The 27,794-nt window shown below is 43.8% G+C and overlaps 1 protein-coding gene across 1 annotated transcript in view; it reads left to right on the forward strand.

Annotated features, from left to right (window-relative positions):
* Nucleotides 1-27,794, forward strand: part of GABBR2 (gamma-aminobutyric acid type B receptor subunit 2) — a 304,115-nt gene that overhangs the window by 81,199 nt on the left and 195,122 nt on the right. The window contains exon 2 of the mRNA XM_036433225.2: nt 9,144-9,281. Coding sequence (XP_036289118.1) covers nt 9,144-9,281 — 138 coding nt within the window. The remainder of the gene's footprint in view (nt 1-9,143; nt 9,282-27,794) is intronic.

The raw sequence follows: 27,794 nt of genomic DNA on the forward strand, positions 1-27,794 counted from the left end.
GTTGTCGTCGTCGTGTCAAAGGACTGCAGTCTGAGGCCACATTAATCAAATTCTATGCTCCAAATGCAAGAGGTGATCATTTCAGTCAGTTTAGCACTGTGGCTAGGTGTATTCCCAACAAATCAATAGGGAAAAGACAAACAGCCCAACAGAAAAATGGGCAAAATCACCAGTCCAAAAGGGTAAACACAAATGGCTTATAAACATGTGAACAGATGGCTCAATCTCCTTAATAATCGGAAATATACAAATCGAAATGACATATCAAATACCCACAAATTGGCAAAAATTAAAATCATAAGGAGGTGGAGTAATGGGAATGCTCAAACACTGCTGGTGGAAGCATAAATGGCCAACACCACTTTGAGAAAATATGGGAAACTCGGTGATTCAATGATTCCATTTCGAGGTTTATACCCTGGAGAAGCTCTGCACATGTGCTGGGAGACACGTTTAGAAATGTCCAGCTATCTGGCTTACAACAGCAACCAAACAAAACACAGGGAACTACCCATGTGTCCTTCAACAGGGGGATGAACAACAAAACTGTGGCATGTTTATGTGATGGAATACTACAGAGGTATGACAATGAATGAATTACGGCTATATTCAACAAACATCTCACAAACATAAGGCAAGTTTCAGACAAAATGTACAGCATGAAGCAAAAGTTCACTTATAAATACATTTAAAAACAAATACAATTAAGTGAAATAGTGTTTAGGAAACATGCACATAATAAAGCAATAAAGAAAAGGAGTGGTGTGTGCAGGGTGGGCACACACGGGCTGCAACAGAAGATGGTTGTTGAGTATCCTGTAAACATATATTACAAGTTTTTATACCTTATATATGTTTTATGTATGTGGTAGATTCTTTTCTATGAGAGAAATATTTCATAACAAGTTCTTATTTAAAATGAAACAACACTCTGAAGTGACACTGCCCAGGATTGAGTCCTTACATCTATTTGACCTTGAGCAAGTTATTTAACATCTCTGAACCTCAGTTTCCTTATCTCTAAGATGGAAATAATAATAGAGCCTACCCTGTGATTAATTTGTGTGGCAAGGATAGGATAATCTATGTGAATTCGGGATGCCATGACTAACACTCAGTGAGTGCACAGCACATGTTAGTTGGTGTTCCTTTTCTGTGCCAGGCAGATTGGGGTATGTCCTAGAAATATCTGTCCTTGGAGTCTTTCCAAAGAGTAGCCCACAGATGAGAAAGTGTGAAGCCATGTTTTATGGCGACGATTGGAAGGAAGAGTTCCCCGTAGCTGTGTGAATTGATCATCTGGCAAACAAGACATCTCTCGGAGACAGGCTGGCTGAGTTTAGGTATCTGAAGGATTCTCATGGGAATTAAGGATGGTAAGTGTTCCGTGAGGTTCTAGAATAGACATGGGTAAACCATGGCTGTGGCCCAAATCTCATGCTGCCTGTTTTTGTAGATAAAATTTTATTGGAATGCAGCCACACTCATTCATTTATGTATTGTCAGTGGCTGCCTTTGTGCTACCGAGGGTTGAGAAGTTGCAAAGCCCACAAAGCCTAAATATTTACTGTCAGGCCCTTTAGGAGAAAAGTTTGCTGACCTCTCTGCTCAGAATTAGAGCAGGGAGTACAAAAGGAAGAGTGATTTCAAGACCAACACAAGAACTCTCTAAGAAGCTGAGCTGGCCAGGGACAAATTGGTGAGGGAGTGAGACCCCTGCCACCCGAGGGATGTAAGCAAATGCTGATTGCTCCTGGAGTGCAGTGCACAGAGGGGACCTTGTTCAGGGGCAGGTTAAACACATTGGCTTTCAAATTCTCCTTCGGTTCTGAAATTCTGCATGGAGTAAAGCCCAGTTTCAAATTGGTTGTTATTAACTCTGACATTTTCTTGGCATTTTTACATCTTAACTCTTAGCAACATTTTCTTTGAAATTTTTAAGTAAAAAAAAAAAAAGTATTATAATCTTTAGAAATTAGATTTAAATGAAAATGGATTTTATTCTAGAGTTCCAATTTTTCATTTAAGAATGGATTTTTACGGCTTTTAGATCTGTTCCCATTGATAGGTGTTGAATTTTAAGAGCCTGTAGGTGCCAAGTGTGATTTCTCTGTGACAAGTCTGTCCTTCTAGGGGAGGGGAAACCACTGGAAATGAGGCAGTGGAAAGGAGTTTATTATAGATGTGGAGTCAATGAAAGGCAGAGGAGAAATACTGGCAAGAAGAAGGGAAGGAGGGAAGGCAGCAGTTACTGAGGGCCTACTGTGTGCCAGAGCCCGTGTCCAAGTGGCATTAAACTTTGAACTATTGCATGAGAGTATGAACTGTGGTGGAATTACCTCCCCGTCAGCTGATTGATTGTGGCTGTGCCACCTGTCAGAATACCCTCTAGAGGCATTCTGGGAACATGATAAAGCCCATAGATTTCTTCCAGGACACGAGAACCCCCTTATAGGGGCTCTGAGAGCAATTTATCAAAAGCCAAATTGCTCCAAGGCAACTTGCCATAAATAATTTCTCAGAATGATGGTTTTGCCCAGTGAGCTCACTAAGAGCTGTCTGACAGACACCTTAAGTGGGAGTTAGAAAAGCTTCAGCATTTCCCCGGCTCAGGCAGGGATTGGTCCGTAAGAAGAGGATGAGAATAAACAGGCATTAGGGGACATCTCCAAGTGCAGCCTTTAGGAAGGACTGAAACATGAAATAGAGCGGAGATGGACTTTCAGCTGAGCCAAAAGGACAAATCCTTGTGAAATGGCCATGTGAAGTGTCTGCAAGGAATCCCTGGGGAAACTCTAGCTTAGAGGAATTCCCAAGTGATTTGGTGTATTCACCATCTGGCAAACTGGTGTGTGGATCAACTTCCAATGTACGGTAGCCTGTCATGTGTGTGCTCAAGCGGTTGGTCCAACCAGACTCGTCTACAGGATCCTCACCTGCCCTTCTAGAGGCCAAAGACAAAAATCATACACAAACAAGAACCTTCGGGGCCATCTCCTTTGTGGTTTTCATTTTTTGCTAGCAGTGAAATCCTGTTTTCAAATAAAGCATTCTGTGTAAGCATGATGCTGTATAAAGAACAGACACAAGGCGAGCTGCTGGCTGAAGTGAAGGTGAGGAGCCCAGAGGCCCTTTCCTGTCCCTAAAACGTCTTTGCTGGGTCCTGGGCAGCACTTTGAAAACCCCTAAGCTGGTTCAGCCACAAAGACTCAGCTTTGGTGAGGGAAGTCCATCTATTTGGGACACTAATCATGTCAAGTAGGAAGATACAGTGTTGGGCCTGAGGATGAGAGAGGTAGCATCAACAATGGCACAGCTCCATCCCTGTGATTTTTATTTTGTTGCTCACAGCAGATTGCTCTCCAGCACACTCAGTGGTGCTGAGCAGGTTGTTTCTCCTGCCTCTGGTCAAGAGCGGTCAGGATGAGGCCTAGGCTTGCAGCGTTATCCTGGGAGAACGGTCCTTTCTAGGGTGCTGCTAGTGTTAGCCTCCCGTTTGCCCTTTGAACCGCATTCTCTAAAATGAGAAAGGGAATCTGAAATGCTTCCCCTAGTCCTGAAAGAACAGTGGACAAGTTCTTTCACACCGAGGACAAGTCTTCAGCATCTGACCCCGAAAGTTAGGATGCAGGGCTGGCTAGATTAGCAATGCCCACACACGTTTGGATTTCACAGAGCAGCAAAGGCTATAGGAACGGGGTGAGGAGTGATGGTCATGGAACAGAAACTTACATAGGGCGAAACACTTTATATTTTGCCACATGAGGGTATTAAAAACAAAATCCTCTTACTATCTATAATTTATAATATTAAATAGAAAAACATTTCAACACCATACAAACCATGAGAGATCTCATCTATACATTAAGGAGAGCTCTTTATATGGAACACACTTAACTTGAAATAAGAGGTTATTCTTATTTTTTAAATTTTACTTTGCTGGCCAAAACCAGTTTGGCTCAGTGGATAGAGCATCAGCCTGCAGACTGAAGGGTCCCAGGTTCGATTCTGGTCAAGGGCATGTACCTTGGTTGCGGGCACATCCCCAGTAGGAGGTGTGCAGGAGGCAGCTGATTGATGTTTTTCTCTCATCGGTGTTTCTAACTCTTTATCCCTCTCCCTTTTTTTTTCTGTAAAAAAATCAATAAAATATATATTTTTTAAAATTTACTTTTCTGTATTAGTTGTCTATGGCTGCTGTAACAAATTACCATAAGTCTAGTGGATTAGACCACAACTGTATATTGTCTCAAGTCCACTGGCCGGAAGTTTAGGTACTGTGTGACCCTGCTAGGTCCTCTGTTCAGGAACATGGTCAAAATCAAGGTTAGCTGAGCTGGGTTTTATATGTAGGCCAGACTCATTCAGTTTGTTGGCAGAATTCAGTTTCTTGCAATAGTAAAACTGAGGTTCCCATTTCTTTGCCATGTGTTCAAGCCAACAAAGGCACATCAAATTTATTTCATTCTTTGAATGTCTGGTTTCCCCCTCTACTGCCAGTCAGAAAAGATCTCTGCTTTTCAGGACTGATTACTTTGAGTTACCTGGGTAATACTTTCAGGTCAGCTGATTTGTAACCTTAATTATCTCTGCAAAGCCCTGTTTGTCATGTAACAACATTCATGAGAGTAAGACCAAGGGGCAAAATTCATGGGGGCCAGAATTCTGCCTTCTATACCTAGCCTGGTGCAAACTGAGTTGGTTAAACATTTTTGAACATTGAAAGATTCTTCTAGCTCAAATATTAGTTGTCAAATATTGTCAGGTGTCAGAAGTTGTCAATTTGTGAGAAGCCAGGACATCATTATTAATATAGAATCTTGCATAGACTAGGTACTGGGGAAATGTTTGCTGAGCAAACAAGCATTAATTAATTTATTGTTGCTAATATTTTTAGTGCAAGTTTTATTATAAATCTTGTGGCACTGCATTATCATTGTCATTAGCTACAGATTAGAAAACAAGTTATAATCATTATTAGAATGTATTAAAATGGGAAATGATTTCGTAAATCATGATAGAAATAATTAAAACATGAACTGCTCTGTTCTGTCTGCTTGTGCTAAGGTTGGGAAGTATTGCTTTCCATCAAGGAACAGGGACAATTAATCAAGGGCCCCAAGAAACAGTAGTTTAATCTTTAATCTTTCCTCCCTCCTCCCTCTCTTCCTTTTTTTCTCTTCTTTTTGCTTTCTTCCTTTCCGTCCTGGCAAAAATAAATAAAATAAATAAATAACCTGGCCAATTTAAAAATTAAATTAAAAATTTTAAATGGAATTCTCTCCTGACTCTCTATAGGCTACAATCCAAACTCCCTAGCCTGGCATTCAGAGTCCTCATTAGCCTTAGCCCAGTACACTTTGCCCTCCTCACTCAGTCTCGAGTGTTCCGCCCCCAGAGCCATCCCTGATTGCTGCTGTGGTGTCCATAGCCTGGATCTGTCTGTCTCCAGTACTGAGCACTGTCTGCCATGTGGCATGCCACCTGTGCCCCTGTCTCACTACCTATACCAGACAGTGAGCTTCTTGAGGCCAGGAGTTGTGTTAGACTCATTTTTCTATCCCTTTTAGCACCCACCATGACTACTGTCCTGAGTCTCTCAAATAAACAAGGAAGGAGCAACAGGTACTAATCCATTCTGTCCCACATATGGTCACTTTTAAGAAAAGGGAGGGGGAACAGAAAGAAAGAGGAGGGCAGAGGATGGAGAGAAAGACAAGAATCAGGAGAGACACATGGAAATAGAAAAAGAGGAGAGAAAGCAGATACAGGGAGAACATCACTGTGCTCCTTCGGGCATTCAACAGCTTCTTACTGAGTCCTGATTGAGCCCCTTCCAAGCTCTGGGGAGACAGCAGTGAAAACATAATAAACATCATTGCCCTCGGGGACCTTGCATTCTAGTTGAGAGTTCAGCAAATACACAGGCAGACAAAAAAATAGAAAAAAATGATTTCAGATAATTTTAGGAACTATATTAAGACAATAAATAGTGTGGCCTGTTAAGTGACTGGGAGCAGGGGCCATTTGGGAAAGGGGGGTAGTGGTAACAACTTCACTGAGGAGGTAACAGCTATGCTGAGACCAGAATGATGATAAGTAGTGAGCCATTTTGAGAACCACGTGAATATTATTCCTTGAGAAAACAGCAAGTGCAAAGTCCCAGGAGCAAGAAGGAAATTGCTTTCAATTTCAAGAAACAAAAAGGAGGCTGGTAAGTCTGTGCTGGGTAAGCAAGGAGAAGAGTGGAGGGAAATCACATCAGAGTGAGAGGTAGGGCTGAGTCTTGTGGCTTCTTGTACCCATTATGATAAGGAAGGTTAAGAATATCATACCAACATTTATAAATAATGCAAAGTTATTGTATAGACAGACTAACAAGGCATTTTCCAACAGCGCTGAGGGTCACCTGACTGGGGGAATTTAAAGCTCAGACATCTTATAGTTCTCTAAAACTGGTAGAATGTGCTGGGTTTGTGTGTGTGTGTGTGTGTGTGTGTGTGTGTGTGTGTGTGTGTTTTGTGGTGTTTTTTTGTGTTTTTTTTTTGTTTGTTTGTTTTTTGAGAGAGAGAATGGAGGGGAATGAGGAAGGGGAGAAGAGAGAGAAACATCAGTGTGAGAGAGATACAGTGATTGGTTGCCTCCCTTTTGCATCCTGGACTGTGCTGGGGATCAAGCCTTCAACTGAGGTACTTGACCTTGACCAGACCAACAATTTGGTCCAGGGGCTCTAACCACTGAACAAGCAGGCTAGGGCTGTGCTGGTTTCTAATTATCTTTTTTCTGTCCCCACAGAAAAATTGCCCAGAAGGACATTAACCAGTTTTGTATCTAATTTGTTATTTTTCTATATAAATATATATAGGCAGTGACCATAATAACTGAAGGCTTGACTGAAAACTGGAAGTCAGTCCTAGAGTCAGTGTTGGGTTGCCGAGGTGACCCAGCACTGACTGCTGAGGGGGCTGCAGATCAGGCCTGGAGAGAGAAACAAGGTTTAATTTGTACCCTCTGTGGCAGCTGTAGAACAGCCCTTGTCTCTTTCTTTCTCTCAGTTCCTGGTCAGCAGTGTGCCTCGCTTTCTCTCTGGGCCTCCGTGGAGGCTGCTGATCAGCCTGCTTCTCTGATCAGGCTCAGAGATAGGCCTGGAGATGCTGACTGTCATAGAAACTGACCACTCAGAACCAAATCTGGGTGAACTGCAAAGAGCCAATGGCTGCCTAGGAGGCAGAGCTTTTGATACTGACTTGCATAGAAACCAACTAATCAGAACCTGGGTAAACTGCGAAGGCAGAACCTAAGGTGGGGACTGAGGAGAGGTTTTTAAAGCAGTTAGAGGTGAGATCGGGCTGGCAGGGGAGGGCAGTTAGGGATGATCAGGCAGGCAGGCAGAGGCAGTTAGGGGCAATTAGGCAGAGAGGCAGATGAGCAGTTAGGAGCCAGTGGTCCCAGATTGCAAGAGGAATGTCCGACTACCAGTGTAGGCCCGATCCCTTGGGCCTAAACTGGCAGTCAGACATCCCCCAAGGGGTCCCTGATTGGAAAGGCCACTAGTTCACTATAAAAATCCCTGTATATTATATTTTCTTTTGAATCCACTTTGTCATCTTGCAGATACATTTATCCATGAGTTAAATAAAAGGGTGATATGTACCCACTATTGATCTTCATGAGAATGATGTTTGTAACCTTTTGAAAATCGTATTCTGATAAGAGTTTGGGTTTTAAGTGCATGGAAAGCAGAAGAGTAAGAAGGACTAATTTTTGTTTTACAAGGACTGCCAGGTGGTGAGTGGCCTTCACTGAGTCCCAGGGGAGCCAGAGTCTCTGTCCAAGGAAAAGATGACCACTGGGCTTGATGAGAGATGTGGAGGTGGGGGGAGGTGGGAAGTGAGCCAGCCTACTGACTCCTCACATTCATGGACATTGATCCTCAGTACATTTCTGTGGTAGATCTCCAGGATCTGCTGTAGTCGGCAATTTTCCTTTCTCCTATGTGAGCTCCTTGGCAGGGACTGTGTCCAACTTTGTTTCCTTAGCATCCAGCCATGGGCTGAGCACAGAGCTGTGCTTGGCAGTGTTTGTCGAACGAATTTGTCTATTTGGATTCATCTTCTCTTCCTCCTTCCCCCACTCCCGACCTTTTCCTTCTCCTCTTCTGCTTATCCTTTTATATTGTGATAAGACATACATAACATAAAATATGCCATCTTATCCATTTTTAGGTGTAGGTACAGTTCATTGGCATTAAGTACATTCACATTGTTGTGCTACCATCACCATCATCCATCTCTATAATGTTACCATCACCCAAACTGAAACTGTACCAAATAAACACTAACGCTCACCCCCCACCCCTTCCAGCCCCTGGCAACCACCATTCTAATTTCTGTCTTTCTGAATTTGACTACTCTGGGTACCTCATATAAGTGGAATCACACAGTATTTGTCTTTGGGCATCTGGCTTATTTCATTTAGTGTAATGTCTTCAAGGTTTATATATGTTGTAACATATATCAATTTCCTTAATTCTTAAGGCTAAATAATAGTCCATTGTATGGATATACTACAATTTGTTTGCTCATTCATATGTTGACGGACATTTCAGTTGTTTCTACCTTTTGGCTACTATGATTAATGCTGCTATGAACATGGGTGTACAAATATCTGTTGGAGTTCTTGCTTTTGATTCTTTGGAGTATATACACCTAGAGGTGTTGTGCTGGATCATATAGTAATTCTGTTTAACTTTTTGAGGAATTGCCGTACTGTTTTCTGCAGCAGCTACACCATTTTACATTCCCACCAGTACTGCATAAGGGTTCTAATTTCTCCATATCCTCAATAACATTTGTTATTGTCTGCTTTTTAAGTAATAACCATCCTTAATATAAATGACCCTAAAAGGGGGAGGCCTTTTGGGAGCCATTTGGGAGCTAAGATGGGGGATGCCAAGATCATACTTCATTCAGCTTATAGCATAGGCTCAGGGCTGGCTTAGAGAGAGGCCCACCAATGAAAGAACTAAAACCCAGAATGTTTCCCATGAGGCAGATTTGTTTGTGTGAATCCACTGTTGGGCTCTGTCCCCTGGGGAAAGCAGTTTCTAATTTGGGTTTCTCTTTCTCTGTGTTGCTCCCCAGTGTGATAATGCAAAAGGATTGAAAGCCTTCTACGATGCAATAAAATACGGGCCAAACCACTTGATGGTGTTTGGAGGCGTCTGTCCATCTGTTACGTCCATCATCGCAGAGTCCCTCCAAGGCTGGAATCTTGTGCAGGTAAGGTCCAAACTGCCTTTGTTTGGGGGACTCTCTTGATTGCCCACCAATCTTTTGCAGGAATGGTTCCTTGCCCAACATGGTTTCTAAGTTGCTCGGATTAGGCCCTGGCTCACCCTTTCCTAGTGATTGCACAGCCACTGGCCCCACCTCTTGGCCTGACATTCTGGCCCCTCCTGGCATGGCCACCTCTGTGTGTTTGAAATCTTTCAGTGACTCCCTAGCCTGATTCTCAGGGCCATCAGCATCCAGCCAATCTGCCTGCCCAGTGTCATCTGTCCCTGCCATATATTCCATGCCTCCCTTTCTCCAGACAACTCACCTTTCAGATGCACCCTGGACCTTCAGAACTCAGGGTCCTGCTCTCTCTTTCCCCTTAACCAGATTGTCCTTTACCAAACTTCCCTCCTCCCCTCCCCCAACTGAAGTTCTCTTGTCTACTAAGACTGCCTTTCTCCTCAGGTAAGCCTTTCCTGGGGCTACTGGCAAGTTGTTTCCTCTTTATACCGGCAAATGTTATGCACTGTCGAAAGTTTCACCAGTGAGTGTGTGTAGTCTGTTGTAGGCAGCATTCACCGGTGCTAGCTGTTATTTGGAGTATGAGAGAGAAGAGTATAGAAAGATGTGACCATTTGGGATGAGTGCTTGCCTACGAACATGTTTTACTTCTTTGCTTCATCCATCCATCCATCCATCCATCCATCCATCACCCAGCCATCTATCTGTTCATCCACCCATCATCCATTACTCCATCATCCATCCAAAAGTATAATGGGCAACTTACTGTGTGTCTAGAATTTTGGTAGACACTGGATATATAGTGCAAACAGGACAGACATTGTCTCTACCCTTTGGGAGCCTACATTCTAAGAGGGATGCAGGCAGTAAGCAAATAAACAAATAATAATACTAAGAGTTAACACTTGTATAATATTATACATGTCATGTTTATTACATACCAGACACTGTTCTGAGCACTTACATGCATTAACTCACTTAATCCTGATAACTGTTCCATGCTGTAGGCACTATTATCATCCCCATTTCATAGATAAGGAAACTGAAGTACACAAAGCTAAGTAATTTGTCAGAAAACCCATTGCACATAGTAATAGAGCTATGATTTAAACTTAGGCACTCTGGTCCATGAGGTAAGACTATGGTAAGGAAACTGGGCTATGATAGACATAACTAGGGTGAGGAGATAAATAGTGACTGCCTTGTCAGTCGGAAAAATCTTCTTGGAGGAGGTGACATTTGAGCTGAGACCTGAAGCATGAGGAGGAACTGGTTGGGTGAAGAGCACCATGTTTACAGATAGAAAGGCAAATGTAGAACACCTGTGATGGGGAAGAACCTGGTGTGTTCAGGGAACAGAAAAGAGGGCAGTGGGGCTGGAGCAAGGTGAGCGGGTTGTCCGGTGGTGAGAGTAAGAATGAAGAGGCGGGCAGGAGCTGAACCACAGGAGGATCTGATTTCACTCTGCTTGCTCGAATTGACTGAAGAACTCCTTGGGTCTGGCCCTGCGTGCCTGGGATGTTGAGGGTAGAGTGGCAGTGGGAGCCAACCATGACAGAGGTGTGAGGAGGGAGGATGAGGTCCCAGGAAAGGACCACCCACTCAGTCCAGGGACCAGGAAGGTTTCTGAGGGAAGTGATGCTGAGCTGACTGTGAAGGTGGAGAGGGTGTTGGAAAGCTGGAGACCTGGAGGAGAGCACTGCTGGCAGAGGAAACTAGGCGTGCAAAAGCGGGTGGTGAAAGTGTGCGGGCTTGGGCAGTGTGAGTCATGTGCTGTGGCCGGAGAAGGCCATGCTGAATGTGGGTGGATGCAACAGGAGACGAGGCCTGAAAAGCAGCTCTGCATAGGACAGTACAAACCTAACCACACAACTGGGGCCAGCAAAGCTCAGTGAGCCTTGGGAGCCTGGCTTCTGGCCCCAAGGTGCCTGTACACAGCCACAAGAATCTGGTCAAGTCACCTTCTCTGTACTTGAATTTCCTTTTCTGAATGCTGAGGAGCTCCCTACACACCCTGCCGTCACTCTGAGCCTCAGTCCGTCACCCTGTAAAGTCAGGGTAGTAAGAGGGCATGGGCTCATAGGGCTACTGTATGGAGTAAATAGTTAATGAGTGATTACAACTCTGCCTGGCACATCATAAGCACTACGTGTTCCTGGTTTTATTGTTGTCACCCTGCCCTGTTTCCTACTCCTCTGCAGGTTGAAAACCCGATTCTTAACACTCCTTCAGCACTGCTTTCACCTCCTGAGACATCCATTCTCCCCAGGTCCAGTATGTCAGTTTACCCATTCTAAGTGACCCAGCTTAAAATGCTGCCTATCCCACGGAACCTTTCCTCACGGCACTATCTAAAGTAGCCCTCTGTAAGTTATTTTTCTCACTTCCCTGTTTATTTCTAGCGAGCATGCACAGAACCCCCCACCATGCTCCTCTGCCTGACCCTCTTTGAGGGCTCTGCAGATGTGAGGATATGTTTAGCTGGGCTGTGAGCTCCTTGAATATGGAATCTGGGCCTGAATTACTCCTGTTTTTCCTGGTGCCTGACTCTTCATAGACCTTATTAGATGCCCACTGAATGAGGATGGGAGGAAGGAGGAAGAGAGGGCAGGACAAAGGATTGGCAGGTGGGACATTTTTTCCTAGATGAGAGTTTGAGCTGTCTGGGAAATCCTCACCCAGAGAGGAATTCAGGGAGGTCACAAGCCCTCTCACAGCCTCACTGAGACTATCTGGAATTCTCTGAGGAGCTGCAGAAGTGAGCACAATGTTGGACACTCCTGGATTACCAGCTGAATTGAGCATGAACAAGACAACCTTGTTTAGTGGGGTTGACAAGATAGGGAACCGGGTGATGAGATGGGAATTGTTTTAGTTATTTATTGCTGTGTAACTGATCATCCCAAATTTTAATGGTTAAAACAACAACCATCATTTATTATTATATCATATATATAATGACTTGTATCCGCTCCATATGCTCGGGGTCCAGTTTGGAGATTTGAAGGCTGGGAACTGGCATCATCAGAAGGCTTGGCTGGGGCTGAAAGATCGCTTCCAGTGTGGTTCCCTCACATGGCTGGCTCTGCACGTGGGTCTCTGCATAGGACTGCTTGAATGACTTCCCCAAAGTGAGGTCAAGGCAGAGATGGCAGAGTCTTGTAGTATCCAGCTTCAAACGTTGCATGCCATCATTTCTGTCAATTATACAAATTAGGTCTTACTTAATGTGTGAGTGTGGGGAGGTTACTACACAAACTGTAGTGGGAGCTGAAGATCACCAGGGACCATCTTGGAGGCTAGCTACCACTAATGTCTGAGAATAAGGCAGGAGCTCAGATTGCCCAACAAGGAAGACTTGATGCTGAGTTCCTTTTCTGCTTTCAGAACTGCTCATCCTTCAAAACCCTGGATAGATACCACCTCCTCTGTGATGCCTTTCCTGATCCCTTTCCTTCTGCGCCTCCCAGCCCCCAGAGTGAATTCATTGTTCCTTCCTAAACAGAGCCTTTTCAATAGAGGCCATCTCCCCCAAGGAGTAGAAATTGATTTTTTTGTGGGGAGGGAGCAAAATGTCTCACTTTTTATGTATAAAGCACAGGACAGACATACATACAGTATATAAATAGCATATAGTCTCTTTGTGGCATTGGAATTTCAAGAGTGGGGCAGGAGAGTGAGAATGATAGTGAAATCACTGGGAGAGTGAGAATGATAGTGAAATCACTGGGAGAGTGAGAATGATAGTGAAATCACTGGGAGAGTGAGAATGATAGTGAGCTCACTGGGAGAGTGAGAATGATAGTGAAATCACTGGGAGAGTGAGAATGATAGTGAACTCACTGGGAGAGTGAGAATGATAGTGAACTCACTGGGAGAGTGAGAATGATAGTGAAATCACTGGAAGAGTGAGAATGATAGTGAAATCACTGGGAGAGTGAGAATGATAGTGAAAAGAGAGCTGAGAAACATGGTTCTATACTGCTTCTGTGTTGCATACAGTCTTTATATTTTGTGGAAAATAGTGTATTCTATGTCCAGTCTTCCCTACTAAACAGTAAGCTTCTTGGGGGCAGGGACTCCCATTCTCTTCATCTCCCAGTTGCCAGTGCCTAGCACGGAGCCTGGTACACAGAGATCCTCACTGAGCGCTGGGAAGTGGCTGGGAGCCTGAAACCCTCCACTGCAGATGTGGGAACAAACATCTACATCCTGATGGGGAATAGCCCTGGAGCCTAATTTCTGCCCCACCCCACCCCCCTGATTCTCAGGGAGCACAACCCCGTTTGTTATGGGCTAGACTCTGGGGACCTCCTCGTCCCCTTTCTCAGAGGCTGAGCTTGCTTACAAAGATGATGGAGGGCTGAGTAGGTCTACTGTCATGGGACTTGATGAATCCCTTAACTTATTCAAAACTGGGCTCTGAAACAGTTTCGTAAATGGGAAAATGCGTGTAATTTGTATAATTGAAAAGTAGCTCTGACTTCCCTTTGAGGGAGACAGCCTGGAATATGTAATCAGTTGTTTCAGTTTCCCGGTGCTACAAAAATAGGGATGTGCACGACAGAGGGGTGAAATGCACCCTGGTGCTGAAATTGGTTAAATTTAACTTGCTTTTGCCGGGCTTCTTGATTCATAGTTGCTTGTTGAGAAGCCAATATTGTCTAAGTCATGATGTGAGTACCTTAGCAACTGGGCATGTCAGCTTGTCCAACTAGATTCAAGGACCTTCATAGAGGCCAAGGTCTGATGTGCAGGCTGTCTCTCTCCCCTCTGTCAGACCCACCCAAGGTGTGGGCTCAGACCTGGGCCTTGCAATGGGAATGACACACCAGGGCATAGCCTGGAGTCATCTGGGAAGGGCCGGGGTCTAGCCATTGGAGACTGAGCAATGTTCAGAGGAGAACACACAGGGTGCTGGGGAGGAGGGAGGAACATTGGCTTCCAGAGCTGCATGGCTCTTTGAGAGATTTTGAGCCTCTCTGTGATGTAGGTGGGGACAAACAGGCGAAACGGGGAGAGTTAGAGCGGAGCAGAGCTTGCGCTTGTGGCTGGAAGCATCCAGCAGGGAGCAGGCTGCCTGGCTGTGAAGCAGTGAGTTCTCTGCTGCCCGAGATTACCCAAGCATTCAGTCTCAGCCAGTCCTGCTGTTGGGGATATTTATATGTTGAGTAGGCACAGACCAGGATGGTGGCTCTCAAACTATATTGTAAGAGTCACTTATAGGGTCTACAGTTGTGCTCCTGTTGATGCAAATTCTTGGCTCTGTTCTGAGCAGGTCCAGGTTAAGGACTGGACATCCCACTGCTCATTCCTGCTGCTGTGTCTACACCAGCAGCTCAGGTGATTAGATGCAGTTGGTTCCTGGAGACTTGTAAAGCAGGTGATTTCTAAGTCCAGTTCATCTAGACACTGGGACCTACTAACAAGTACTCCTGGTCCAGAGAACTTCAACTCGTTCTGCCCATGTGGAGCAGATAGCAGGGGATGCACTGGAGGAGTATCCTAGTGCTGCCAGGATGAAGCCCACAGTCTGTGGTGTGGCAAGAGGGTGCTTTATCACCTTGCCATTCTCCCTGCCCACCTTCTGCTCCTACATGCCGAGGGCTTTGTACAGGCTGTTGCCTCTGCCATGGTCCCTTCACCTGGCAGGATCATGGTCATTCTTCCTGGTGCAGCTTGCTTGTCCTTTCTCTGTGAAGTGCATCCTTCCTATGCTCCATTATCCATACACCCCTGTGCTTGCACCTGCCCTGGCCTGGAGCCGCCTAAGGTCAGGGTCTGGCCTCGTTCATCCCTGTACCCTGGGCCTGGTGTAGGCCTGGCTCCGATGCTGAGTGGCACCCAGGAAATGTTTGCTGGCATAGTTCTGGATTCCTGCCTTCTAGGTCTCAGGCTCATACCATGATCCCGAGGGCAGAGCATAAGAGCCTGCCAAACTTGGGAGGACCCGATGGCTCTGCACCTGCAGCTCCTTGTTAAAGAAAAGCCAAAGGAGGCCTGAAATGGTCTCTACCTCTGCATCAGCCCTCGCCCACTATCTGTGGACCCAATATATATATTTTTAAATCCTCACTTAAGGATATTTTTCCATTGACTTTTAGGGAGAGTGGCAGAGAAAGGGAAAGAGAGAGAAGCATTGATGTGAGAGAGACACACAATAGGTTGCTTCCTGCATGTGCCCTGACCAGGGCCTGGGCCAGGGAGGAGCCCGTAACTGTGGTACCTGCCCTTGACCAGAATGGAACCCAGGACCCTTTGGTCCACAGGCGGATGCTCTGCCTACTGAGCAAAACCATCTAGGCTGGACCCAATACTTTTTAATTAATGTGTTTCCTTTGAAAAATTTTCCAGACCTCCCGCAGAACCTATCCTCAAAGGTCTGAAAGTGGCTTGCTTCTGACCCTGTTTTGCACTTTTTTTGAGCAGCAGCTTAGTCTGCCCTTCTGAAAGCATAGGAGTCTGGGGGGAAAGCAGGAGGATGTGGAGCTAGATGGGGAAGATGGAGGCAGGGCAGCAGGAACAAGAGAGGGAGGCAGAGCCCAGCGAAGGAACAAGAGATGCTACGAGATGGGCTTTGACCTCCTCAGAGACCAGGACAAAGCTCCTTCTTTCTTGCGAGTGATGATAGCTGCCTCAGCTTACAGACAGAAATAGTCTAGTTGATGAAAATAAAATCAGAGTCCTGAAGGGATAAAGGGGTGCTCTCAGGAAAATGCAAACACTACTTCGTCATGAACCACATCCCGCTGAGCCTGTCCTTTAAAAGGCAGCCGCTTTATATCCAGCCATTCCTGTGCAAAATTCCCCTGCTTTACATCCTGCCTTTTTCACTGTTTAAATTGTATTGTTTGAACCAAGATTTAACAATTTACTATTTTACTTGATTTTACAGATGAAAGTATTTTATTATTTAACGTTATTAAAATAAATTCAAATATTTTTTTAAAGGCAGACACAGCAGATTAGTATGAAATCGCAGATGCATTTCTCCTGGCACTGACCCAAGAGTCCCCTCGGCAGCCTATCCTGCCTGCCAGCCTGCCCTGGCACTCCCTTGACACCCTTCCTGGGCAGGAGCACTTCAGTCTGTGTGATGGGGCTGACTCCCCAGAGAAGCTCGTGTGCAGGCGTGGAGGGAAGGAGGGCATGCGGAGGGAGAGGGAGAATGTTGACTCTGCGTTTGTAGGTGTGTTGACAACTATGTCCCAGAATATTTAAGACTTGATTTCTGAAAACCCTAAATCATGCTTGGTTTTAACATTTTAACATTTAAAAAAAAAAACACAACACACAAATAGCCGAAACCGGTTTGGCTCAGTGGTAGAGTGTCAGTCTGTGGACTGAAAGGTCCCGGGTTCAATTCCGGTGAAGGGCATGTACCTTGGTTGCGGGCACATCCCCGGTAGGGGGGTGTGCAAGAGGCAACTGGTCGATGTTTCTCTCTCATCGACGTTTCTAGCTCTCTATCTCTCTCCCTTCCTCTCTGTAAAAAATCAATAAAATATATTTTTTTAAAAAACCAAAAACACACAAATCAAGCCTTGTGCTATTTATAGAATTCCAGCATCACTTGAATTATTGGTCAATGCCATTTGCTTCATAAGAACAGGAATGGTGTCACCTGACTTGATTTTCTCAAGTGATTATCTTACTAAAGTGATATGTTGTCTGAGGAATCAAAAGATTGTTTCTTCCATAGCTGTGGGTTGTGGAATTTGAGGCAAAGCTGGTAGGGACTCGATAATCATTTGGTTCAGTCTCCCTATTATACAGATTGGGAAACAGAGGCCCAAAGCAGGTAGCACCTTGCCCAAGTTCTTACAATAACAGCAGAGCTGAGTCCCATGGCTCGCTCTTCAGTGCTTTTTAATATACTGCTATACCATGGTCTTAGTCATCTCTCTCAGCCTCACCTTTTCCTCCTGGAATGTGAGAAGAGCAAGCTAGCCTTCTATATTTCTTGCAATAGTGAGAATCAGCGAAGGCTTTTCTTTTTAAAAAATGAAAGTACTTTTATAGACTATAAAACAGTAAGTAGCTGCTGTTACATTGACAAGTTTTCCTTGGTTCAGACCTCTGATTACAGTGATGGGTGCTTAAAAATTACCCCCTGCTTTGCATCAGCAGCAAAGGTTGTTGACTCTGGCACTGCAGACCCTGAAAATAACGTCAGAAGCAGAATGGAGGCTTTTCAGGGCCCACCTCTCAGATGCAGTGAGTTAAGTCACAGGGATGCAAAGTATAGCAGAGGGAATACTGCCAATAATATCGCAATAACTTTGTACGGTGACAGGTGAATGCTGGACTTCTCACAGTGATCACTTTGTACAGTATATAAATGTCAAATCATTATGTTGTACACGTAAAATTAATATAATATTGTATGTCAACTATACTTTAATTAAAAAGTGATTTACATTCCAGAATGAAGAGGAAAAAAATCCAGCAGGCCAGCCACGTGGTGCCACACCCTTGCTGTGGAGCAGATAGCAGGGACTATGGACTTGACTGGAAACCATTTAGGAATGTTGGTGTGATTAGGCACCGCTGGAAACTTTGCTGTAGCTACTGTCTAAGAAAGAGAATGGAGGCCGATAATCCAGGGCGGGTCAGAGCCATTTCTTGGCACTGGTCTCCAGAGGGGCCATTTAGCACATTAATAATCCATGAGACGCTTCCTCCTTCTAGATTCATAGGGGGGAAAAAAGAGTAGGGGAAGAGAAGGAGAAGTAATATTAAGGGCATGCCCTGTGAGCCAAGTAGAGGGGGTGGGAGAGACCCCAAGGACCACCAGAGCCTATGGATGGGCCTTCTGGCCATATCAGTGGATGCCTAGAACAGTAAAGTCTGATTCTGAGAGCAGGTGGCATGTCACATGTGAGGTGAGGAGAAGTTGGTAGCTTTTGGTTTAGATACAAATTGGTGAGAGGAAGTATGAACTCTCAGAAGCGATGCCAGCAGTATCTTCTGTGGGGAAGGGCATGTGTTCTGTTTTCACTCATTCATTCATTCACTGACTCGTCCTTATATTTATTTGTCCATTCCCTCACTTAACAAGTGTTGTTCCTGTTGTATGCTCTCCCAGGCCTAGTGTGAATTCCAGTGCCCAGTGCTGCCACCTCAGGACAGTTGGGCATGGCAGAGAGGCAGTTTGGCACAGTAGCCAGCACAGAGGCCTGCAATCCATAAAATCTGGGTAATTGTCCTTTCTCTGTCTCTTATTGATAAAACAGGCTTGGACTAATTGGCAAACTCCTACAGCCTCACTGAACTTACCTGCAAAATGGGCTAACCAAATCTGCCCTTCTTCTAGGGCCATTGAGAGGAAGAGACAGGACAGGGAAAGTGGAGCAGGTAGAAGCACCTTGCAGACTGTAAGCCCCCTAGAGATGTCTGAGTAATATTATTACTACTGATGCTTTGCCATCTGAGACACCAGCCAGGCTCTGGGCAGGGAGCTCCTTAATGATTTTTAGGTCTCAATTTCTCTCCAGATTCAAAAGCCGTGTGGATGAGATGAACTGTCACAGACCTTGAAGGTGACTCAGAACAGCAAAATTAAAACAGAGAACCTACAAGAGAGACAAAATAAGCCCACGGCAGCTGTAAGAGATACACACACCCTCTTTTTTTAGTTTAAGTGTTCACAGAAGCAGAGGCAAAGACGGGCATGATGCTGTTGAGTGCACGGCGGTTCCATTCTATTCCTGCCGAAGATCCCAACTCAAATCTGTCCTGTCCAGCGGGTTAAAGATCCAATTCAAGTTTCTGACCCCATTATTAATTCCAGACCATGGTATCTGAAGGAATACCAGTTTCCAGTGTGAAAGTCCAACGGCCTCATTGTTTATGCCTCTTTCACCACCTCAGCCCCTTCCTGGAAACGTGCAAGGTATAAATAATTCACTCTAAATAAATAAATCACTCGCTCACGGGAGAGTGATGCGGCTAGTAAGCAGCGTGACTGCAGATAGCATTGGGTCTGGAATTACAAGCTGAGTCTGGAAAGAACTGGAGAGGGAATTAGAAAAGTAACTCCCTCCAGAGGACAAATGTGTAAAATGGGTAAAATAACCAACTGTATGGGGCTGTTATCAGGGATGAGGTAATAACTGTGGGACAGAAAGTGTGGGCAGGAAAGTCTTGGGCAAACGGGGCGTTGATCATCCTTACCAGCCCTTGTCCTGCATCTGTGCACTTGTTAGCACTCCAGGTGATTCTGCTGTACAGAAGGGGAGGAGGATTCAGGCACCAGATGAGGGGTCGTACTAGGCAATGCTTCCCAAATGGATCTGATGGTAGGGCTCATCAGTTGGGGTGCAGTGGAGGTGGGGCACTGGTTTACTGGTTAAAAATCAGATTCCCAGGCCCACTGACCAGCATCTCCAGGGAAGAAGCCTGGGAAGGAGATTTTTAACAAGTACCCTAGATAGTTCATCAAGGACAATTGGGAAACACTGGTCTAGAGATTGTCCAAAGCTGTGGGGTCCATGAGACTAGCAGGAGCACCTGGGAGCACATTAGAAATGCAGACGTCTAGGCCCCACTCCGAACCTACTGACCCTGAATCTGAATTTTCACAGGAACCTAGGTGATTCTTCCGGATGTAAGACTTCACGAGGTCTCTCATGGGAGCCCAGGTGTCAGCTGAGGGAGGAGATTTTTAAGGATAGGCAATCAGACTCTGGAGTTGGCTTAAAGAAAACACCTATCATTCATCCCCAGGAACCCTTCTTGGAATGTCAGAGTGAAAATGCAGGTGCAGTCAGTGCTCTCACCAACTCTGGATGTCCCTGCAGTCAGCATCACAGGCCACAGGGACTCCTGTTAAACTGCGGTGCAGACAGAGTGTGTCCTGCTCAAGCCCGGTCTGACACACTAACCTGGGAGCCTCTTTCAGCCAGTAAGACCACCAGCCTCCTAGTGGCCAGGAACACACAGAGGGGGCCCATGGCTCCAACTAAGGACCATAGGAAAGAGCACTAGGTCAACATGAGGGCACCTTGCTTCCCCCGTCTGTCTCTGCCATCTCCTGGATGGGTGGCCTTGCACAAACCTCTTCCTCTTGCTCTTGCTGGAGCCTGAGCATCTTCACCTGTAAATGTTCTGTTTCCCCCCAGGCTGGAGGCAATGATCCTATGAGGCAGGGCCTGGGATCCTTGGTGGCTGCTGGGCAGGTGCTCTGGAACAGAAGCACAGGGTTTGTGTCATAGCACAGCATTGACTGCCCCTTCTGTGTCCCCTGTGATAGGATGGTCTTGGGCCCATTTGTACAGAGAGGTTAACCTGCTTGGTCAACTTACAATACCAATAATACTGGGTGCATTTCTTGGGCTTGGGGTCGAAAGATTTACAATATATCGAGGTTCTGGCACGTATTAGCCGGTAGTCCTGCTCAGGTTCCTTAGCTTCTCACAGTGCCAGCTCCTATCTATAGCCTGGGCTGACTGTGAAATGACCTTAGGTGGTGCCACCCAGTCCCCTGTGCTATGCTTCACATGCCTCCCTCTTGGGGACTTCTACTCAAGGACTCAGGTACCCAGACAGCCACCCGTTCTACCTCCCAGGTAGAGGCAGGACCTTGAGATCTGGGATCCGTTCCCTGGGACTAGCTGGGTAGCCTTTGTACCCTTGACTTCTCTGGGCCTCCTATGGTAAAGGGGGAGTGTTGGACTACTTGATGAGTCATATAAACTTGATAATGTCATACCATTATCCCCAATACCCCCTGCGGCTTAAAGCCATCAGCACCTACCTTAAACCTGTTGTTTTCTCTCTTGGCCCCTGCCAGTGACTCCCTCCATTAGGATCTCATGATCTGAGGCCTGGTTCTCTTTCTGTTCCTAAGCCACTTATCACTTAGGCATGCAGTTCCATGTAGAATAGTGGGAACAGCCTTGCAGTTAGGCCACGTTCTCAGCTTTGCTGTCTCTTAATCTCCACTAGATGGGGAGACTGAGGCACAGAGAGGCTGAGTGTCATGCCAAGGGATTGCCAGGACTAAATGGCTCCAGAGTCCCTCTGGCAATCACAGGTACACTGCCTCTCACACAATCTCATTTAATCCTCAGGGCAATCCTGTGGGGAAGGGAGAGCAGGCATCATCCTAGTTCAGCCTGTTTTCAGAATGAGGAAAACAAGATGCTGGGAGCAGACCTCAGGGCAAAGGAGTGGGTCTCTGGGGGCTATGGAGGGAGGCTCCCTCCATGTCTCTAGAGTCCCTCCCTAGCCCCTTTCTGCGATGAGCTACCTGTCAGAAGATGACAATTCAGGCTGGTGTGAACCTCTCAATGCAGGCCTGTGTTCTCCTTGTAAATCGTTCATCACCACACACACACACACACACATACACACACACACACACACACACACACTACTTTTAAACCTATTACTCATCCAGTTACTTGTTATGTATAAAAAATAAATGGTTCTTTTGAATTCAGAAAATAGATGGACCGGTTGTTGGGGAAAATCAATAACTATGCTAAGTATTTCAAGCATGTAGGACTTAAGAGTTCTACTCTGAGAGGTTTTATAATGAATGGGTTGTGTTTTTTTAATAGAGCATGGCCTAATTTCATTTTGAATTATACAGAAGGTTTTCACTTTTAGTCTGTTTACTAAGAAGATTAAATAATTTATTATTTCCGCGATGAAGAGATAGAGGCTTATAAATGGAGAAGTGCTCAACCTGAGAAAAACAGTCCTAGTAGATAACTGTTTAGATTATGCCCAAATGTCAATTTAAGCGTAAATCTCTCAAATGTCCCCCCAGGTTCCCACAAAGGCTGTTACAAAGCACTGTCCAGTTACTTCTAAGATGGTGCGTTGGCTTTTCATGTGCCAGGGAATGGCTCCTTTCTCATGTTCAGTGTCTTCTAAACTCTAGGCCCATTGCTAGAGACACTTGGCACAGCAGGGCAGCTGTGGCCCAACCCAGCAGCCTAGACTAGCAAAAAGGAATCTTTCCTCAGTTCTCAGCTTAAACATCTCTTTCCTGGGAAGCCTTTCCAGCCAGATTACTGCCTCCAAGACACATCTGCCTGGCAGCAGCATCAAAGGTTCAATTCCCATTCTGTGCCAGGCTTGTCTGATCACTGTGGGCTGCCTCCGTGAGGGTGGGACCACCTCTCCCTTGCTGGTGGTTGGAAGCCCAGGGTCTGGGCTGGAGTTTAAGAGAACCCCCAGGAATCACTGTTTTTGTTTTGTTTGGGGGTTTTCCTCTTCTCAATTTTTCCCTCTGTAAGTAGCGTTATGAATTCTCAGATCTTTAAAAATATATTAAACGGATGCCATTTCAATCAGTTGCAGACATTACGTTTTAATGCAGAGTGTTTTCGCTGCTCTCCTTATGTTTCTACCTCTATCCCCAATTTTCTTCCTTTTTTTATTTTGACAAATTTCAAACCTGCAGAAAAGTTAAAACACAATGAACGTCCTATTTCCTTTACCCAGATCCACCAGTTGTTTACATTTTGCCATGTTTGTTTTCCTCTCCTTTTCTTGGCCTCCCCCCACCTCTCCACACTCATTTTTTGTTGAAGCACTTGACAATAATTTGCAGACATAATGACACTTCACCCCTTAATGTGTCAGCATGAATCTTCTAAGAATAATTATATTCTCTTACATCAGCAGAATATAATTATCACATCTAAAAACATTAACAGTGAAACAGTAACATTACCTAATATGTGGTGCATATTCAAATTTTGCCACTTGTCCCAAAATGTCCTTTTTGCCACTTATTTGTGGGTGCTGGGTGGGTGGGGAGGGATCAAGGATCCGATTAGGGAGCATGCATTGTATTTGTTGTCATGTGCTCAGTTCTTTAAGCTAGAAGGTTCCTTTGTTTTTGGATTTCCGGACATTTATCTTCTTTAAAAGCCCAAGCCAATTGCATAAAACATCCCACAAATCCCATATCTGGACTTGATCTTTTTTTTTTTCATGATTAGATTCAGGTTATACCGTTTTGGCAAGAATGCTACACTTTTTCAACACAATGTTCTTCCCAGTGCATCCCACCATGGGCCTTCATTTGAACTATTACTGATGATGCTAAATTTCATCACTTGGCTAAGGTGGTATCTGCTGGCTCATTGTGAACATACCTTTCCCTCTCAGCAATTATTAACTGGGATAAGACTTTGAGACCATGTGAATATCCTGTTTCCCCATAATCTTTTACCCAATGGTTTTAGCATCAATTGATGGTCTTGCCTGAGTCATTATTAATTACTTTGGAGCTGCAAATGACCATTTCCAATTCTGATGTTCCTTCTACATTTAAGCTGGCATTTTTCTCTGCAAAAGAGCATTTCCTTTTTTTAATGCTTTCTTTCTCTCCTCCTGCCCTCTTCTCGCCCTTTCTCCCTTCTCTGCCCTTAGTTAGTTTGGGCCTTTACCTGCTGTAGACGTAAATGGGTCATTTCTCCAAGGATCCTGATTCTTCCTGGTGGGAAATCATAGTTAGAAACCAAGGTCTGGGTTCTACGTATACTCATTGCTACTGGGGCTCTCTGCTTCTACTAGTAGATGTTTTCAGTGAACTGAGCTAGAAAATATAATATTTAATGTAAAACAGAAATGTTTAAACTTTAATCTGATCGCAGGAGACAATGAGACAAATATAGGACATTCTACAAGTCACCCAGCCTGGATTCTTCAAAGAAGTTAATGTTGTGGAAAACAGTAAGAACAACAGAAAGGCAGGGGACTGTTCTTAGATTAAAAGAGACTTAAAAAATGACAACCAGATGCAAGGCGTGAATATCTATTGAATCCTCAATTTAAAAAATATAAAGGGCATTGTTGGGAAATTGAAGAAATCTGAATGTGTACAATACATCACATGATTCTGAATTTCTGCTCATTTTCATATGTGATAATGACAAATGTAATGATATAGGAGAATGACATTCTTAAGCGCTGCATTGAACTATTTAGGGGTAAAGTGTCAAAATGGTGTTAAGTTCATTTCAAATGCTTCAAAAACAAAAACTATGTGTGTGTATGTATGTGTATCTTTTGTGTATATGTATATATGAGTGTGTATACATTTATATGTATATATATATTTATTTATTTAGAGAGAAGAAAGTAGATGTGGAAAATGGTGAATAGTAAAGGAATATGATGTTCATTGTACTGTTCTTTCAACTTTTTTGTAGATATTTCACAATTAAAGAGCTGTGTGTGTGTGTGTGTGTGTGTGTGTGTGTGTGTGTGTTATGTTGGGAGAAGGGACAGTAAAGATGTGTCCAAATGTCCTTTATAGATTTTTTCCTTTGTGTGACTACCAAGTATAGCAACTTGATATACTCTGTTTTTTTAATTTATTTTATTGTTGAGAGCATTACAGATGTCCCACCATTTCCTCCCTTTTGAGTGCTTTCATTTTTTTTTTTGTCTTAAGTTTTTAGGGTTTGCTATTTTTCTTCTTATTGATTAATTTTATTTTAAAAAGTATACAATTTTTATATGATTCTATAGTCAAAACTATACAACAAGTAGAGAATTCTTGGCTTTATTCAGCTTGTGTCTGTTCTGTTCCATACCACCCTATAGATAATCATTTTTATTAGTTTTTTAACATTTATTCTTCCAGTTTTTTATTTGCAGATTGTGTGTGTGTGTGTGTGTTTATTCCTTTACTTGTTTCTTACACAAAAGGGAGCATACTATAGATGCTGTTCAGCACATTGTTTTTTTCACTTACTTGACTCAGAACTCACTATTTTATCATTATATAATGACATTCCTTTTTTTTTTTTTTTATGGCCACATTGCACTACTTGGTGTAGATGTACTAACTATAGCGAGTATAGACAGTCTCCTACTGATGGACATTTGGATTGTTTCCAGTCTGTTGGAATCACCTTGGCTATGTGTCATATTTGTGCCAATGTATGAGGGGATGAGTTCCTAGAAGTGGGGTTTCCTAGTCAAGAGAAAACACATCTATAATTTTTCTAGCAAATAAATCTTCATTGAATGAGTGAGAAAACAAGGAATGAATTTGATAGATTAAGAAGAGCAAGAAGTAAAAGGCTAATATCCAAATGGAGACATAAACAATTAGGCTAAATGTCTTTGTGAGAGAGGCTGGTTTAAAATCCTTTTGGCAATGTTGTCTCTAGTCCACCAATTTTCATTTTCTCACCTAAAGAAAGAAGGCTTTCTCCTTGGTTTATAAATTAAGCATCAAATTATAAAATCACAAAGTCACGGAGCTGAAATAAAGTGCTGTCTCCTTACTTTTACAAGGAGGGGACCCACGGAAAGGGGGTGGGGACCAACAGAGAGATGAAGAAGAAAACCCAAATTTAATTCACCCCTCCTTCGATTCAGTAACAGTAAGTGAAATATCTGCTTTGTAATGAAACATAATTGTTTTTTGTTTCTTCCAAGGGTCAAATGTAGAACTGCATTACCAAAAGCCCCTGAGATATTACAGAAAGAGTACAGTGGTTCAGACCCCCGAATGCTTTCTGTCACAATGACATCTTTTTCAACAGAATTCTCTGAGTGTAAATGATTTTGTTCCACATTTTTGGTGTTATTCTAGGGCATTCATATGCAGTCATGATGATGAATTGGATCAGGTGGAGGGTTTGACTGGCGGTGTGCATCCTGGCCTCTGATGCGAGTGTTCACGTTTGCTGAGGGTAGCCTGGAATTGTGTAGTCATGGCACTGGGAGCATCCAGTTTTGATTCTGAGCAGGCAGCATGGAGCAGCAAATGAATTTAGTTCAGCCCAGCTGTGGACTTGGGCTGTGAGCCTGGGCAAGTCTCTTGTCCTTAATGTGTAAAACAAGCCCAAGAGGGCATATAAATGAATGATGTTGGTGTCATTACTTTCCCTTCCTGTGCTAATTGCAGACATAACTAATTGATCACCACACGCTATCCACTGACTTATTAACCCCTTTTTCTTGGCAGCCACTGTCAGGCCCCGCTGACAATATCACATGGGCTCAAATGTATTTACCATTTCTGACTTGGATAGTTACATAGGGTTACCAGATAGTATACAGGATGCCCAGCTAAATTTGAAGTTCAGAGAAATAAAGACAATTTTTTTAGTACAAACATGTCCCAGATATTGCTTAATATAACCCCCTTACTTAAGTCATTTCTACTTCTACAATTATTTTTTCTCTATGTCATTAATTTCTTTTATTTGAGAGACCCACACTCTTTTTGGTACTTAATGATAGTGCCCATTCTCCAGTGCCCAGATGAGAGTCTAGCTCATACTAGATTGTTTAAATTCATATTGTGACTTAATTTAATGGAGAGTGGTGGAGATTTCAGTAGATTTTTCTTTCTGAGGACTATTTTTGTAAGACTTCTTACTGAACCTGCAGTTCTATTTCTCAGACCTCATCCTTTGCATGTCACTTTTTTAATTTTGCCAAATCCATTTATCATCAATATTATTAACTTTTTTAATATTTTCATTTAAATTGACTTATCCTTTTATTTAAATACCCTGAATAGAAAAGTAGTATCATTTACTAAGAAGATAGTATAAAGTAAATAAAGAGAAAACATTCCTAGTTAAGATATAAAATATTAATCTGGGCTCACCTAAAAATCATTGTATATGCCAACAGTGCCCATAAGACACAATCCTGAGTAATTCAAACTCCCTACTGATTTGGGAATCCCCTTCATGACCCTACTAGATAGAGGATTCTTGAGCTTCTCCTTGAATACTTCCAGTTATGGGGAACTCAGTACTTTGCAAGGTTTTGACTCACTTTTGAACACCTTATTATTAAATATTTCTGCTTTATAATGATTCATATCAGCCTCCCAGAAACAGTCAGACATTGATTCCACACAATTATGTTTTCTCCATTTGCATTCATTCATGTATTCATTTGTTCAACAAGTATTTGAGAGCTTATTATTTTGCAGTCTTATTGAGGGAAGTAAGGATTCAATTGTAATACAGTGTGGTAAGGTCTGGATGGTAGTGGTCCAGATTGGAGATGGGGAGTGTTTAGGAAGGCTTCTTCATAGGGAAACGAGAGAGAGCTATGTTTGTTTTAGGAAATACAAGGTTGGAGTGAGATGGTAAGAAAGGAGCCTGGAGTGGTAGAAAAGATGGGGTCAAGCAGACCAGCTGAACTTCGTAACTCTCGCCGTCCATTAGCACAGGACTTACTTCCTATAATATATACTGAGAGGCCAGATTATTATGATCTCTGAATACATAATAATCTGGTCACTCAGTGTATATCCTATATAATAAAAGGCTAATATGCAAATTTTCCCTTTGACCAGGAGTTTGACCAGCAGGCAGGCTGGCCAACCACCAATGTCCCCTCCCCCTGGCCAGGTTGGCTGTACCCCACCCATGCACTGGACCTCTAATATATATATATATATATGTATACCGTATACACACACACACACACACTGAGTGGCCAGATTATTATACATTCAAAGATCATAATAATCTGGCCACTCAGTGTAGT

This window comes from Pipistrellus kuhlii, unplaced genomic scaffold, assembly GCF_014108245.1.
Source record: "Pipistrellus kuhlii isolate mPipKuh1 unplaced genomic scaffold, mPipKuh1.p scaffold_m20_p_12, whole genome shotgun sequence".
In the NCBI taxonomy this organism is placed as follows: domain Eukaryota; kingdom Metazoa; phylum Chordata; class Mammalia; order Chiroptera; family Vespertilionidae; genus Pipistrellus; species Pipistrellus kuhlii.